Below are 12,497 nucleotides of genomic sequence, written 5' to 3' on the forward strand. Positions count from 1 at the left end.
AACAACTAGCCTGTAATATTCCTGATAAACTGAATTTTTTGAATACCCTTTAGAGATTACATAGAGCACTTTGCAAAACTTTAAATGATACAATTAAAGCATTGATCATCCAAGTAAATCTGGATTTTCTAGGTATGAGAATAGCTGATATCGTAGCTTTAGTTGAACAAGGACACATTTGATTGCCACAGAGATTTGTTCATTCAAATGACTGTATATTCCACTGAGATCTGATTGTCAGAACTGAATCCATAATACTCAATTATAGAAAAAGCAAATTATTCCAGAAGCTCAAAGAACACATTATCAAAACATTTTTTAAAGAGACAACCACAAATTTAACAAAACTGAAAACAATCACTGTGGTTAACTACAGCACCTTGAATTTAGCTTGCAGTAATATGCATCTCATACATACTATTTAAATGCATGCAAATATGATGTACTAAATTGGGACCATTCATTTGCATTAATTATAACAGCTCTCTCTCTCTCTCTCTCTCTCTCTCTCTCTCTCTCTCTCTCTCTCTCTCTCTCTCTCTCTCTCTCTCACCAATCTTTCTCCTTCTTTCTATCCCACATCTCTGAAAAAAAACTGGTTTAGGGTCATAATAAGGAAAGGTCATATTTCCTTCTTTTTCCAAAACCAGAACTGACACACTTCACTAATAACAATGCAATGAGCATTGTCATCTTCAGCCTTTGAAAAGATGTTAGGAAACATGCTTTTCAGCTTTGTTGTCCTCGTTTTCCCCAGCATCACCACCATTTTGAGAGCACTATTTGCTAGTCATTTGTACTGCCCAGACGAGAAGCATGAAAACAGAGAATTTAAACTGTCTCTTATTCTTTACTATTGGCTTAGAAGGAAGTAGAGAAACATAACTAAGATGTTTCAGGGTTTGGTCCTGAGCTGTCACCTCTTAGCATATAGGTCTTGGCAGATCTCTAGAAATAAAGCCACTTCTTGATGGCAGCTAATAAAGATCTCCTGTTATTCAAAGTCACTGTTCTCATCACCAACTGTTGCTATTATTGCTAGCTAACCTTAAAGTTATGAAAAATAACCTATTGTATACTTCCAGTTGTCATCTCCATGAAAAATTATCTACCCCCATAGAGAGTAAAGCTGACAACTCCCTTGCCACACAACCAAAAGAACATAGTAGCTTCTCTGTTACTAATACTTTATATTCAACTATGCTTCTGGGGAATTCTAGAAGTTGAAAGCCATTCTTCTTAAAGTTGCTAAGTTTGAAAAACACTGCATTCACTCATAACATTCCTTTAAAACAAGTTTCTATCCCTTGGTGCTTTTTAAAAAAGACTTGAGCAGATATATAGGAAATTGTGGATGCTTCTCAGATGTGCTTCAGAAAAAGCAGAGTGGGTAGCAAAATAGCAATATGTTGCATAATGCTCAGTGCAAATTAGATTTCCTTTATCTAAGACTTTTCTAGCAGTACCACTACCATCCCAGTAAAATTAGCAAAAATAATACGCTAAATAAGTAAAAAGGTAAAGGTTTTCCTGTCCATTCTGTCTGACTCTAGGGCACAGTGCTTATCTGTATTTCTTGGCCGAAGGAGCCAGCATCGCCAGAAGACATTTTCTGTGGTCATGTGGCCAGCATGATTATATGCCAAAGGTGCACAGGGCACTGTCTGCATGCTTTCAAACTGCTAGATGGGCAGGATCTGAGGCAGGAAGCTCCTCCTGTTGCAAGGCACAATTAGCTCCAGCTGACAAGCTCAGCATCTTTAACTGCTGAGCCATTGCTCCCTCCTGCTAAATAAGTAGCATTTTGCTATCTTTGTTAAAGCACTGCTATAGAGTTAAAGGAATACCTCCTATTTAGAGTTTTTAAAAACCAGCATGATAAGCCTAAAACCTTGCTTAAAGAGAGGCACAATGGAAGAGTAAAATGTAGTTGTATAAGCATACTGTGGTTTATAAAGCCAGCTTTTCTTCATTTGCTTATTAAGACAGAAGTACTAAAGTGACAAAGGAGAATATTTAGAGGTACTAAACCTTTTCAGTTCCATGCAGACAGCACAGCTAACGCTAAATATTCCTGACTATGCTTTCAACCTTTATTAATGTGGTCCAGAGTGCCCCATTACCTTGCCAAAACCACTCAGGTTGGACATTTGGTTTCTTTTATTGTTTTCATTTTGGAGTCAGAAAGCAGTTCTTCTTGATCTGTAGCTCCATCTGCTGTTTTAGCCTGGTCTTTCTCACCACTATGAATTTTTCTTCAGAAGAAAAGTTGTCATTCTAATCTTGGAGCCTGAAAGTCAAATATAAGCTGCCTCTGATCTGGGGAATCCAGGTGTGTAAGAATAGGTTCCAGACTTCAAAGCCAAGGAAGCCAGTGGCCGTCCTGTAGGTTGGTAGATATAATCCACAAGTCTGGGAAGTATAGATTACTATGGGAAATCTGACTGAAAAGGGATATAACAAGCAATTCTGCTGTAATAAAAGGCAAGTAACCAACTGTATGGATGCTAAAATGTATTTTGCTTAATTTGTGTTTTGCTCCGTATGTTGTGTGAGTCCATCCAATGTTTGCTTTAGGACAGAAACCAATAACGAAGACAGATAATGATGACAGTCTATCATCAGGGCTTTGCATATTTGTTAATTATCTTTTTTCAAAGTATAACTTTTTACTGAACATTTTTGTTATCATGACAACGTATAAAAAGAGAGAACATTTTGTCCTCAAAAAGAAATATTTTGTTTTAAAGAAATGTGCAATTTATATAAAACGGGATTATATGCATTACATCAGTTCAGAAAAAAAGCCAATTAGATCTCTCAAAAAAAAAAAAAAACCCCAGAAAAGAGAAAAGAGAAGCAGAGGCATTACTGGTCCCTCTGAAAAACTTTTCATCTTACTTCGCAGTGTCATATGGATAAATTTAGCTATAAATTTCAGCTAATGATCACGCACAAGACACTAATTTTAAATCTCACCGGCTGATTTATGCTAGGCTTTATTGTGTCTTCTGAATCCTTAAGGGATACTATCTGAGATATCATGTCTTTAACCAATACGTTCTGTGAATTCAGTTAATTATCCAGCACTCAGATTAAAGGTATGGCAAATATGGGAAATAAAACACTACCTTGCAAATGTCTTGAGGTTTATAATGAAGCATGCCATTTGAATACTGGGTCCTACCCCCCCCCCCCAAAAATGCAATTCAGTAATGAGAAAAATAAGGTCCTACACATTGGCAAGAAAAATCAAATGCACAGATATAGAACAGATAGTATCTGGCTCAACAGTAGTAGCTATGAGAGGGATCTAGGTGTGCTCCTACTAGACCACCACTTAGGTATGAGTCAGCAATGTGCTTCATCTGCCAACAAAGTTAATGCAATCCTAGGGTTAGGGTTAGGGTATCAACAGCGGGATAGTTTCAAGATCTTGTGAAGTGATAGTACCACTTTAAACTGCACGGGTGACACCTTACTTGGAATATTGCATTAAGGACTGATCACCACAATACAAAAAAAGTGTAGAGATCCTAGAGAGAGTACAGAGAAAAGCAACAAAGATAAGTGATCTGGAAGATAGGCCATATGATGGACAATTTAGGAAACTATGTATACCTCATTTAACAAAGAGAAAAACTAGGGGTGATAGGATAGCAGTCTTCTAGTACTTGAGGGGCTGTCACAGAGAAGAGGCAGTCAACATATTCTCCAAAGAACTTTAGGAAAGGAAAAAAAACAAGGTACAAGATCATTAAAGAGAGGTCCAACCAAGAACTATGAAGAAATTTCCTAACGAAGAGAACAATTAATCAGTGGAATGGCTAGCCTCCAGAACTTGGGGTGCTTCATCACTGGAGTTTTTCAAAAAGACAGACTAAACAGCAAATGGAATGATTGAGCAAGGGGTTGGACTAGAACAGTGGTTCTCAACCTGTGGGTCGGGACCCCATTTGGGGAAAATCGACCATTTCATGGGGGTCGCCAAGCAAGGCTGTCCGCCATTTTTTTTGTCCGCCATTTTTTTTGTCCACCATTTTTTCCCCTTTTCCGGCGGGTGCCTTACCTCCCTTGGGCTGGGCCAGCTGGTGGTCGGCCTGCTCCGTCTCTGCCACTTGCCAGCTACTCCTCGGCCGGTGCAGGGGGCGGAACCACGCATGCGCAGCGCTCCCGGGCAGGGAAAGTCCTCGACTTACGATCGGTTTGGTAGTCCTCGACTTACGACCGGTTTAGTCCTCGACTTACGACCGGTTTAGTCCTCGACTTATGACCGGTTGGGGTTGCAGCATTAAAAAGGTTGAGAACCACTGGACTAGAATATCTCCAAGGTCCCTTCCAACCCTATTATTCTATGCTCTATGTATTTCTTTGCTTTTCTTCCAACTGTGGGAGGGCTTCTAAGGTTAGCAATATTAGGTTCCTGTTTTTTTTAAAAAATAAACTCTCCCTTTCAAATAACCAATAAAAATGAAGAAATCCTGACCATCACAATTACACCACTGTTGGTTATTACAGCATCACTGCACCATTACACATTGGTTCTTCTGCTTCTTTTCCCCCAGTTTTTCCTTCTCTTGTGCCTTTATTGACTGCTAACTCACAGAAGGATACAATCATACAAATATATTTAAAACATGAATTCTTGGTAATAAAAGTTCCACCAGACCCATATTTAAACATATATTATATTGGATTGTTTATTTTTATGCTTGTTTCTCAATTTCTTCAGCCTAAGATTCTTGCATCTTACAACAACACAACATAAATTCTGATTTTAGTCTTCATCATGGAGATATATAGATCCCCTCTGTTAGTTATTGCACAGATCAGAAAAGCACTAAATCTAGTGCTTATATAGAGCACTAAAATCTACCCAGAATCTATAGGAAATCATGACCATTTATTCCTTCTTTCAAGTCTTGAGACATATATTCTGTTTCCTCTAAAAGCTTAAGGCTGTGTGTGTATGTGTGGATACTATAGATAGATAGATAGATAGATAGATAGATAGATAGATAGATAGATAGATAGATAGATAGATAGATAGAGAGAGAGAGAGAGAGAGAGAGAGAGAGAGAGAGACAGACAGACAGACAGACAGACAGACAGACAGACAGACAGACAGACAGACAGACAGACAGACAGACAGACAGACAGACAGATTACATCGGTATGACTATTTTCAGACCTACCTTTGCTGTCTGAAAAGTATGAAACAAATGAAAAGTTTATTTCCCAGGACCATCCATCTAGCAAAATTCCCCAGAGTTGAAGTCATTTTAAACAATTTGAAATTTCATGGATAGACTCCAGAGAAGATCTGAAGCTAGATGACAATCCTAATACAAACATCCTGTGAGATTAAATTCAAAAACATTCTCTAGCGTTATGGGCTGAATTTCAAATGGAAAGTCCTAATGAGATATCTTTGATTTTAGCTTAGTGTAAATATACAGTATTAACCCAGACATTACATATTCTAAACCATGATTTATAGCATAATTTGTGAATCTAATCAATTGTAATTTATTCAATATTATTAAACAAATTATGGTTTGGTATGTACAGTAACCTATAGTCCAATAAAGTTTAACTTTTCTTAAATTGAATCTACTGCTTTTAAAGCCATATCAGATTTTGACAGACTTCCAGCTCAGAATTCAGATTACTTGAAAATTCAAAATAAACCCTTCAAAGTGAATCAGTCCCACTTGTGTCACTCAGCAATCATAAACCCAAGCAGCAAGTAAAGGATTTCATTCTAATAATCCCAAGTAGTCTCTCTCAACCAAGTTCAGTTTGTTACTCCATTCCTTACTATAAGCTCTTCCTCAAAACTGATTGACCCCCAGCAGGATTGGGACTGGAGTCAAACACAATTGTGGGATAGAACTTCAAAGGAGACATCTTAAACTAAATACTTTATCCAAAGTGAAGCAGGAAGAAATGTCAGAGGGATGTTGCAAATTGTAAGATAACTAGACAGGCAGAAAAATATGTATTAACCTTGGGAAGCCACCCAAATAAGAACAAACTAATGTTAGTCAAAGCTAAGAAACTCAGTGATATGGGAGATCATTCACATATTTTGAAAGCTTAAAAGCACAGCCATAGGCAGGGTAGAGGTAAATGAAGTTAGGGTTCTGAAAGAAGGAATTTAATCATTTTTTTCCAACCTTACTTCCTAATAAATTGTCCCCTACATGTTATTTTCCACTTAGAAGAATTTTCATAAAATCTCCCACATGGTGCTTGCATGTTTTTCCAATCATGAATAATTAAAGCATTGTATGGTTGGTAGGGAATATTCTGGAAAATATAACTGGGGAAGGGGGAACCTGTGGGAAAAACAAAACAAAAAAGCAATGTGATTCTGATCTATTTTAGTCTTTTCTCCTCATGATCCACTGTCTGTCCCCCCCTCTTAAATATAAGGAAGGCAGAAATGGGGCAAATGAGGCAAAACAGTAAAAAAAATTGCAGTATGTCACTTCTTTCGTCCTGAAGTTCAACCTAGAGGTGTGTGGATGTCAGTCCATGTCAGCCTTTTGAAGTATCCCAGAGAAGAAACCAACACCTTGAGTATTAACGTTATCTTTATTGTATGGTTACAGTGAAAGAACATTGCAAATCTGAAAGCATTTCTTCCCCCCCCCACACACACACCCTGTCTTTACAAGTTAGAGAATGAGAGAGGATCTCTTCTGAGACACTTTCTCCACCCTCGTTTTTTTTTTCTTCTTCTGATATCTCTTGTCTGACTGTTATCTAGGCTGCAGCTCTTCCTCCTCTTTTCCAAGGTTATTCTGAAAGTCCATTACAATGCATATATCAGGAGATTCATACTTTGAATAATGAAAGATCTTGAGAGTCCCAACTTGTGTAATATTGAGAGGAACTCTTGGGACCTTAATAATCCACCCAAATGTATGATGTCCACCCACTTGCTATCTGAAAATCAAACAGCAGTTTGGCTCTTGTAACTCACAAAGGTTAGAAGAATTGTACTTTAACAAAATGTACTTATCTAGATGTTTTAAGATTCTACCATGTTTTGGGGGATTGATCTTTGGATTTGAAAAGATGTTCTCACATTGATCTTAACATCAAATGATACTCAGTCCTAATATGTGCACACCCATAACAACTTGCCCTGATGGCTATATATTATCTCCAGTATTATAGGCACTGTGTCACTCAAACCAGTTGCTAGGCAACATGAGAAGAAAAGTGCTATTGCACTATTATTTTTGAAAGCTTTCCCAAGATATCACCCCTGTGGAAACAGAATTAGATATCCCTGTGATCAAATCCAGAACATCTTTCTTATATTCTGAGGTATTCTTAGATTTTATTCAATAGGTTTCCTGGGGATTAAGGTAATTTTGAACACTTTATATCTTACAAAAATGTCTTCTTTACCAATCTCTTTAAAAATAAATACAAATGCCATGTGGTCCAATTAAGCCTAACAAATAATAAAGTAAATAGAACACTAAAGGGTAGCAAACCATCCACTTTAAAAACATTAGTATTCTTCATATATGTTTATCCATTTGCCAGATGTATTCATTATTATTTATTATTATTAACCAGGAGATGCAATGTTATTGAAGAGTAATAGTTAGGCTGCCAATTTACCAGCTCTGTTGTAGAAGCTATGCCATAGGAGAGCAAGCTGGCTTTCCACCAGAAAGAAAAACAAGTACCGTAGCTCTTTCTGCAGCAGCATCCTCGGTCCCCTCCCTTCCTGTAGCCACCTTGTAAATGGGCCTGGCAACTAGGAAGGTTCAGAACCAGCAGGAATCTAACTGCCTGCACAGAGCGCAAACTCATCTTCCCACTGAGATGGTACCTATTTATCTATTCATATATAATATGCTTTCAAACTATTAGGTAGAAAGCAGCTGAGGCAAGTGATGGGAGCTCACCCCGACATGCAATGCTAGAATTTGAACCACTGAAGCAGAGACCATCTCCAGCCTCATTAAGGTTATTTAGCTGTTGTGCCTCTATGTGTACTCGTGTAGCCTTGAATCCAAATGTCGGTGATTTTATTTATATTTATTTGTTAGATTTCTAACTTCCAAGAGCTCAAGGCAGCTTACGTGGGAATCTCCCTTTATTTTGTCCCTATAAAGGCAACTCTGTGAGGTAGAGTGATGTGCGAAAGAGTGACTAATTCAAAGCGGTCCTGTGAGTTTTCAGTTCTGAAGCAAAAGTGAACTTAATTCTCTCCTATCCTACTCTAATACTTTAAATTACCATACCACGCTGACTTTGCTTTAGATCATTTATGACTGTTTCAAAAAGATAAACAGGTCCATTTAACCATCCTTTTATGTTTTTTTTAAGAGACAAACTTTTGGAAGGTTGTGTGTTAAACATTGCTCTAGATTGTTTTCTGATTTGTCAAAAACAATCAGTATCATGTCATACAAGAATTCAATAAGTGCTTTAAGAATACAGATAGAATAAACCATAGACGATCCCACTTTGGAGTAACCCATTCAATTAGAGTCATCACCTGAAGGCATCATCTGTAGACTAGATCAACTTTCCTGAACCCAATGTTGCAATTCCTAAAATTTTTAGAAATTGAAATCATCTGAATAATGTTCAGATTGCAAAAGGATTGATTTAGAGGATGACTCTTTTATGGCTTCATCTGAGCCTCAATGATGCAAGAATTTGAGATTTAGAAATGACCATTGTAGTTTTTTTAAGACTACAAACAGAAATGGAACCACAAGGTTGTCGGATCCAATCACCTTTTACAATAATCAATGGGCCACAGCTATTTCCTGGAACAATACTGAGGGTATATTCAATTTGCAAACTCCAGTGCGCTCTCCATGGTCCTAATAGTTACTTGGTCTTAACTATATCACAGTGACTTCCAACCTTTCTGACTCTACAGACTAATTGTGGCAGCGGCAGCAGTGGCAGGGTGGAGGAGATGGTTTCATGTGTGCAACCTAGATCCTGAACATGTGCAAATGAAGCTTTGCATGTTCACCTGCCGCTTGAACATCCCGGTTCCCAACAGATCATTGACTGGTACTGGCCTGCAGACCAGGGTTGGGGGACCCCTGTTATACCAAACCTCATTGTATATGAGCCAATTTCCTTATGGGTCCCTGCTGACCCACGGCAATTGGCACTGTGCTTGGAAAGACAGGAAGGCAGGACTTAAGTGGGTTTCCTAGCTTTCCATAGCCTGTTAATCTTCATCCACATTTTTTTTCTCTAGAACATAATCAAACTATAAGTCCTAGAACATAAGCAACTAGGAAATAATTTGGATATTGTTAGAAGGGCAAAACAAGTTGTAGAGCTACCTTGGCCTAGCAATTTGAAAAACAAATTACTCCCAAACATAAATCTTGTAAATCAATTGTAAATCTTGCTCCAAAGTGTGTGTAAATCCAGAACAGAATCATCTAATTTAATGTTCTAAATTTAATCTTCCAATAAACTAATTTAATCTTAGTTAAACTTGAACATAAAAGGCCAAAAGGATTCTTATTTTTTAAAAATCACATTGCAGTATATGGATCTGAACATTTAAGAACACAGAGATCAATTCCTGAAAGGAGGAGAGTCTCCATAAAGGAAAAAATATTACTGTTGGAATAATGACAAAGAAAAAAAAACATAGTTAAATGTAACTGGAGTCCTTGTCCGAACTATCTCCAAATAAAACACATGAGAAATAGAATATCTTTACATTTCAGTATTTAGAATTCTTCAAATTTGGGAACACTCTAGTTTCAAATTTGTGATAATCTATTGAGCTAAAGGATTATCTTTGCAGTTCTGATTGCAAAGGCCATTTTTTCTTTAAGCCTGAGAACTTTGGGAAAATGTGCCTTAGCCCCAATTTGCTCTTGGCCCATGGCAGGAAAAAAAAATCCTTTGCAACTGGTAGCAAAGGTATAACAATAGTGTCATTAAAATCCAAACAGATAATAATTGTGCAACATAAAATTTTCTAAATAAAGACTAGAATATGGAATGAAAACTGGTAAAAATTCTAAAATATAGCTAATACTTCCAGTTTGAAAATTTCTGAAATAATTAGTTTCAGTAATTTCTTTTAAAAAAATCTGGGAAATCATAATTTCATGAGAGTGCTTCAAAATTATTATACATTGACAATGCTTTCATTAAATTATAATATTTATTCTCAAGAGTAGACTAATGTACTTAAATCTGTAATACAGGTAGTCCTCAATTTACAACTATAATTGAGCTCAACATTTGTGTTGTTAAGTGAGAAATTTGTTAAGTGAGTTTTGTCCCATTTTACAACTTTTCTTGCCACATTTGTTAAGTGAATCACTGCAGTTGTTAAATTAGTAACACACAATTTTTAAGGGAATCTGGTTTCCCCATTGACTTTGCTTGTCAGAAGGTTGCAAAAGGGGATCACATGACCCCGGGACACTGCAACCGTCATAAAGTTGAATCAGTTGTCAGGTATCCAAATATAAATCACATGACCCTGGGAATGCTGCAATAGTCATAAGTGTGAGAAACGGTCAGTGCCATTGTAATTTCAAACGTTCACTAAACAAACTGTTGTAAGTCAAGGACTACCTATATAAGTTATTCAGAAATAACTTGTGGAAATGAAGTGACTGGAACTTTAGTCATTTGGGTGGGGGGGAGAAACCACCATTTCACATCAATGTCAGAAACACATCTCAATAAACTTGGGCTTTAAGGAAACAGGAAGAGAATGCTAAGAAAGCATCCAGGTAACATTCCCAGTTTGATTTGGTCTAGACCAGGGGTAGGCAACCTTGGCTCTTTTATGACTTGTGGACTTCAACATAGCTGGCTCAGGAATTCTGGGAGTTGAAGTCCATGAGTCATAAAAGAGCCAAGGTTGCCTGCCCCTGGTCTAGGACAATGTTTCTCAACCTTGGCAGGCTTCCTAGGGAATTCTGGGAGCTGAAGTTTACACATTTTAAAATTGCCCAGATTGAGAAACACTAGATTACAAAAACATCATTTGCCAATCTATCAGAACTAGATTAAGTCCTATCACTGTCAAGAGAAAAGTAATTTTGTGATAGAGAAAAGCTGCTCTTACCTGATCCCGGATCCTGTCCTGCTGTCCTCGAATTGCTAAGGCATGCTGTGGGTATTTGTTCTTCAAGTGGTCCATGAATGCATCCCTCTTGCGTTCCATCTCAGACTTCTGGAGCCCTGTGAGAGCCTCTAGACTCTGGGCAGCAATGACAGTATGGCGACGTTCTGAAGTGTGCACCAACCCTACGTTGGAGAAGCGGCGTGTGCCGTTGCCCAGGGTGCGGTATTCCCGTGGATATTCTGCATCATCTGCTGAGATCATGTGGGCACTAGTCCTCTCAGGATCTACGCAAATTTTGGAGGAGGGAAGGAAAGCAGAGAGGGAGTCAGAGCATCTTTCCACTTATCTCAATAATGAAGAAAACAAATCAGGGATGCTTGATGGGAGAAATTTAGTAAGGGTAAGAAGAAGAAAAATCAATTGTGGGCTTAAACTGGGTTTCCATTAGATTGGATCCTCACTCCCAATCCTGGATAGGGCGAGCCAGAAAAAGTGCCAACTAGCTGCTCATATGAATTTCATTTTGGTAAGCAACCAACTATCTCAGCCATGGAATGAAACATTTGATTTTTGCATTCTCATTCCAAGATGTAGGCAGCTTCTGCACAAAGTCATATACATTTCTGACTTTTAAAGGTAGGTTGGGTAGATTGTAAGTTTTTGCAGATTTTAGGTTTGGGCCAAAATAGGTTAGAAATTGAGGAACAAAGAGTTAATTCCTATCACTTTTGATTACAAAGTGATTTCCAGGAAATTTCTGAATGAAAGGGAGAAAAACTGTGTGGCAACAGGGGCAGAAAAGGCCGTCATCCTTGAAAAAGACGAGACAATAACAGCAAGACAAGTACTGAGGGGGTCACAAAGACATCAAAACCGCTCCCAAGGAGCTAAAATTAAAATATAAATGACCAAGAGACCTTAATAGAGGATGACGGCCCAAGTACCCCTTCTCTGCAGAAGAGGTAGCAAGTGGGCAAAGACAGACAAACATTCTGAAACAGCAAATACAGAAAGAAAGAAACTGAAAGAAAACAAAAACAAAATGCAGATTACTTATAGGGAGAGAAGGTTGTAAGGAGCACTACTCTGAAGTAAAGAAATACATAACTACTTAAAACAGGAACACTGGACTTTAGTACCTGCTTCCTCAAACAGAACAGTTATTCACTTCTTATGAGAGCAGAGCTAGGCCCCAAAAGACCCACATTTCTATCCCAAATATCTTTACTCATACCAATGGGGGCAATCCATAGGTCTCATAAGCTAGTCAGATATAAAGAATTATCTCGCACCTTATCTCAACGCTCCCACTGAAATAAACAGCATCAATAATGAAAAGGCAAAAGTAAACCATGACTGTATTTTACTAAGAAAAACACACAGATGAGGGGGG

General features: G+C 37.8%; 1 protein-coding gene across 1 annotated transcript in view; it reads right to left on the minus strand.

Annotated features, from left to right (window-relative positions):
* SRCIN1 (SRC kinase signaling inhibitor 1) overlaps positions 1–11,383 on the minus strand; it is a 146,457-nt gene extending 135,074 nt beyond the window's left edge. Inside the window, exon 1 of the mRNA XM_015810452.1 lies at positions 11,105–11,383. Within this exon, the coding sequence (XP_015665938.1) occupies positions 11,105–11,365 (261 nt within the window). The 5' untranslated portion in view covers positions 11,366–11,383. The remainder of the gene's footprint in view (positions 1–11,104) is intronic.
* Positions 11,384–12,497: the final 1,114 nt, after the last annotated feature.

This window comes from Protobothrops mucrosquamatus, unplaced genomic scaffold (assembly GCF_001527695.2).
Source record: "Protobothrops mucrosquamatus isolate PMUCROS unplaced genomic scaffold, P.Mucros_1.0 scaffold10, whole genome shotgun sequence".
Lineage (NCBI taxonomy): Eukaryota > Metazoa > Chordata > Lepidosauria > Squamata > Viperidae > Protobothrops > Protobothrops mucrosquamatus.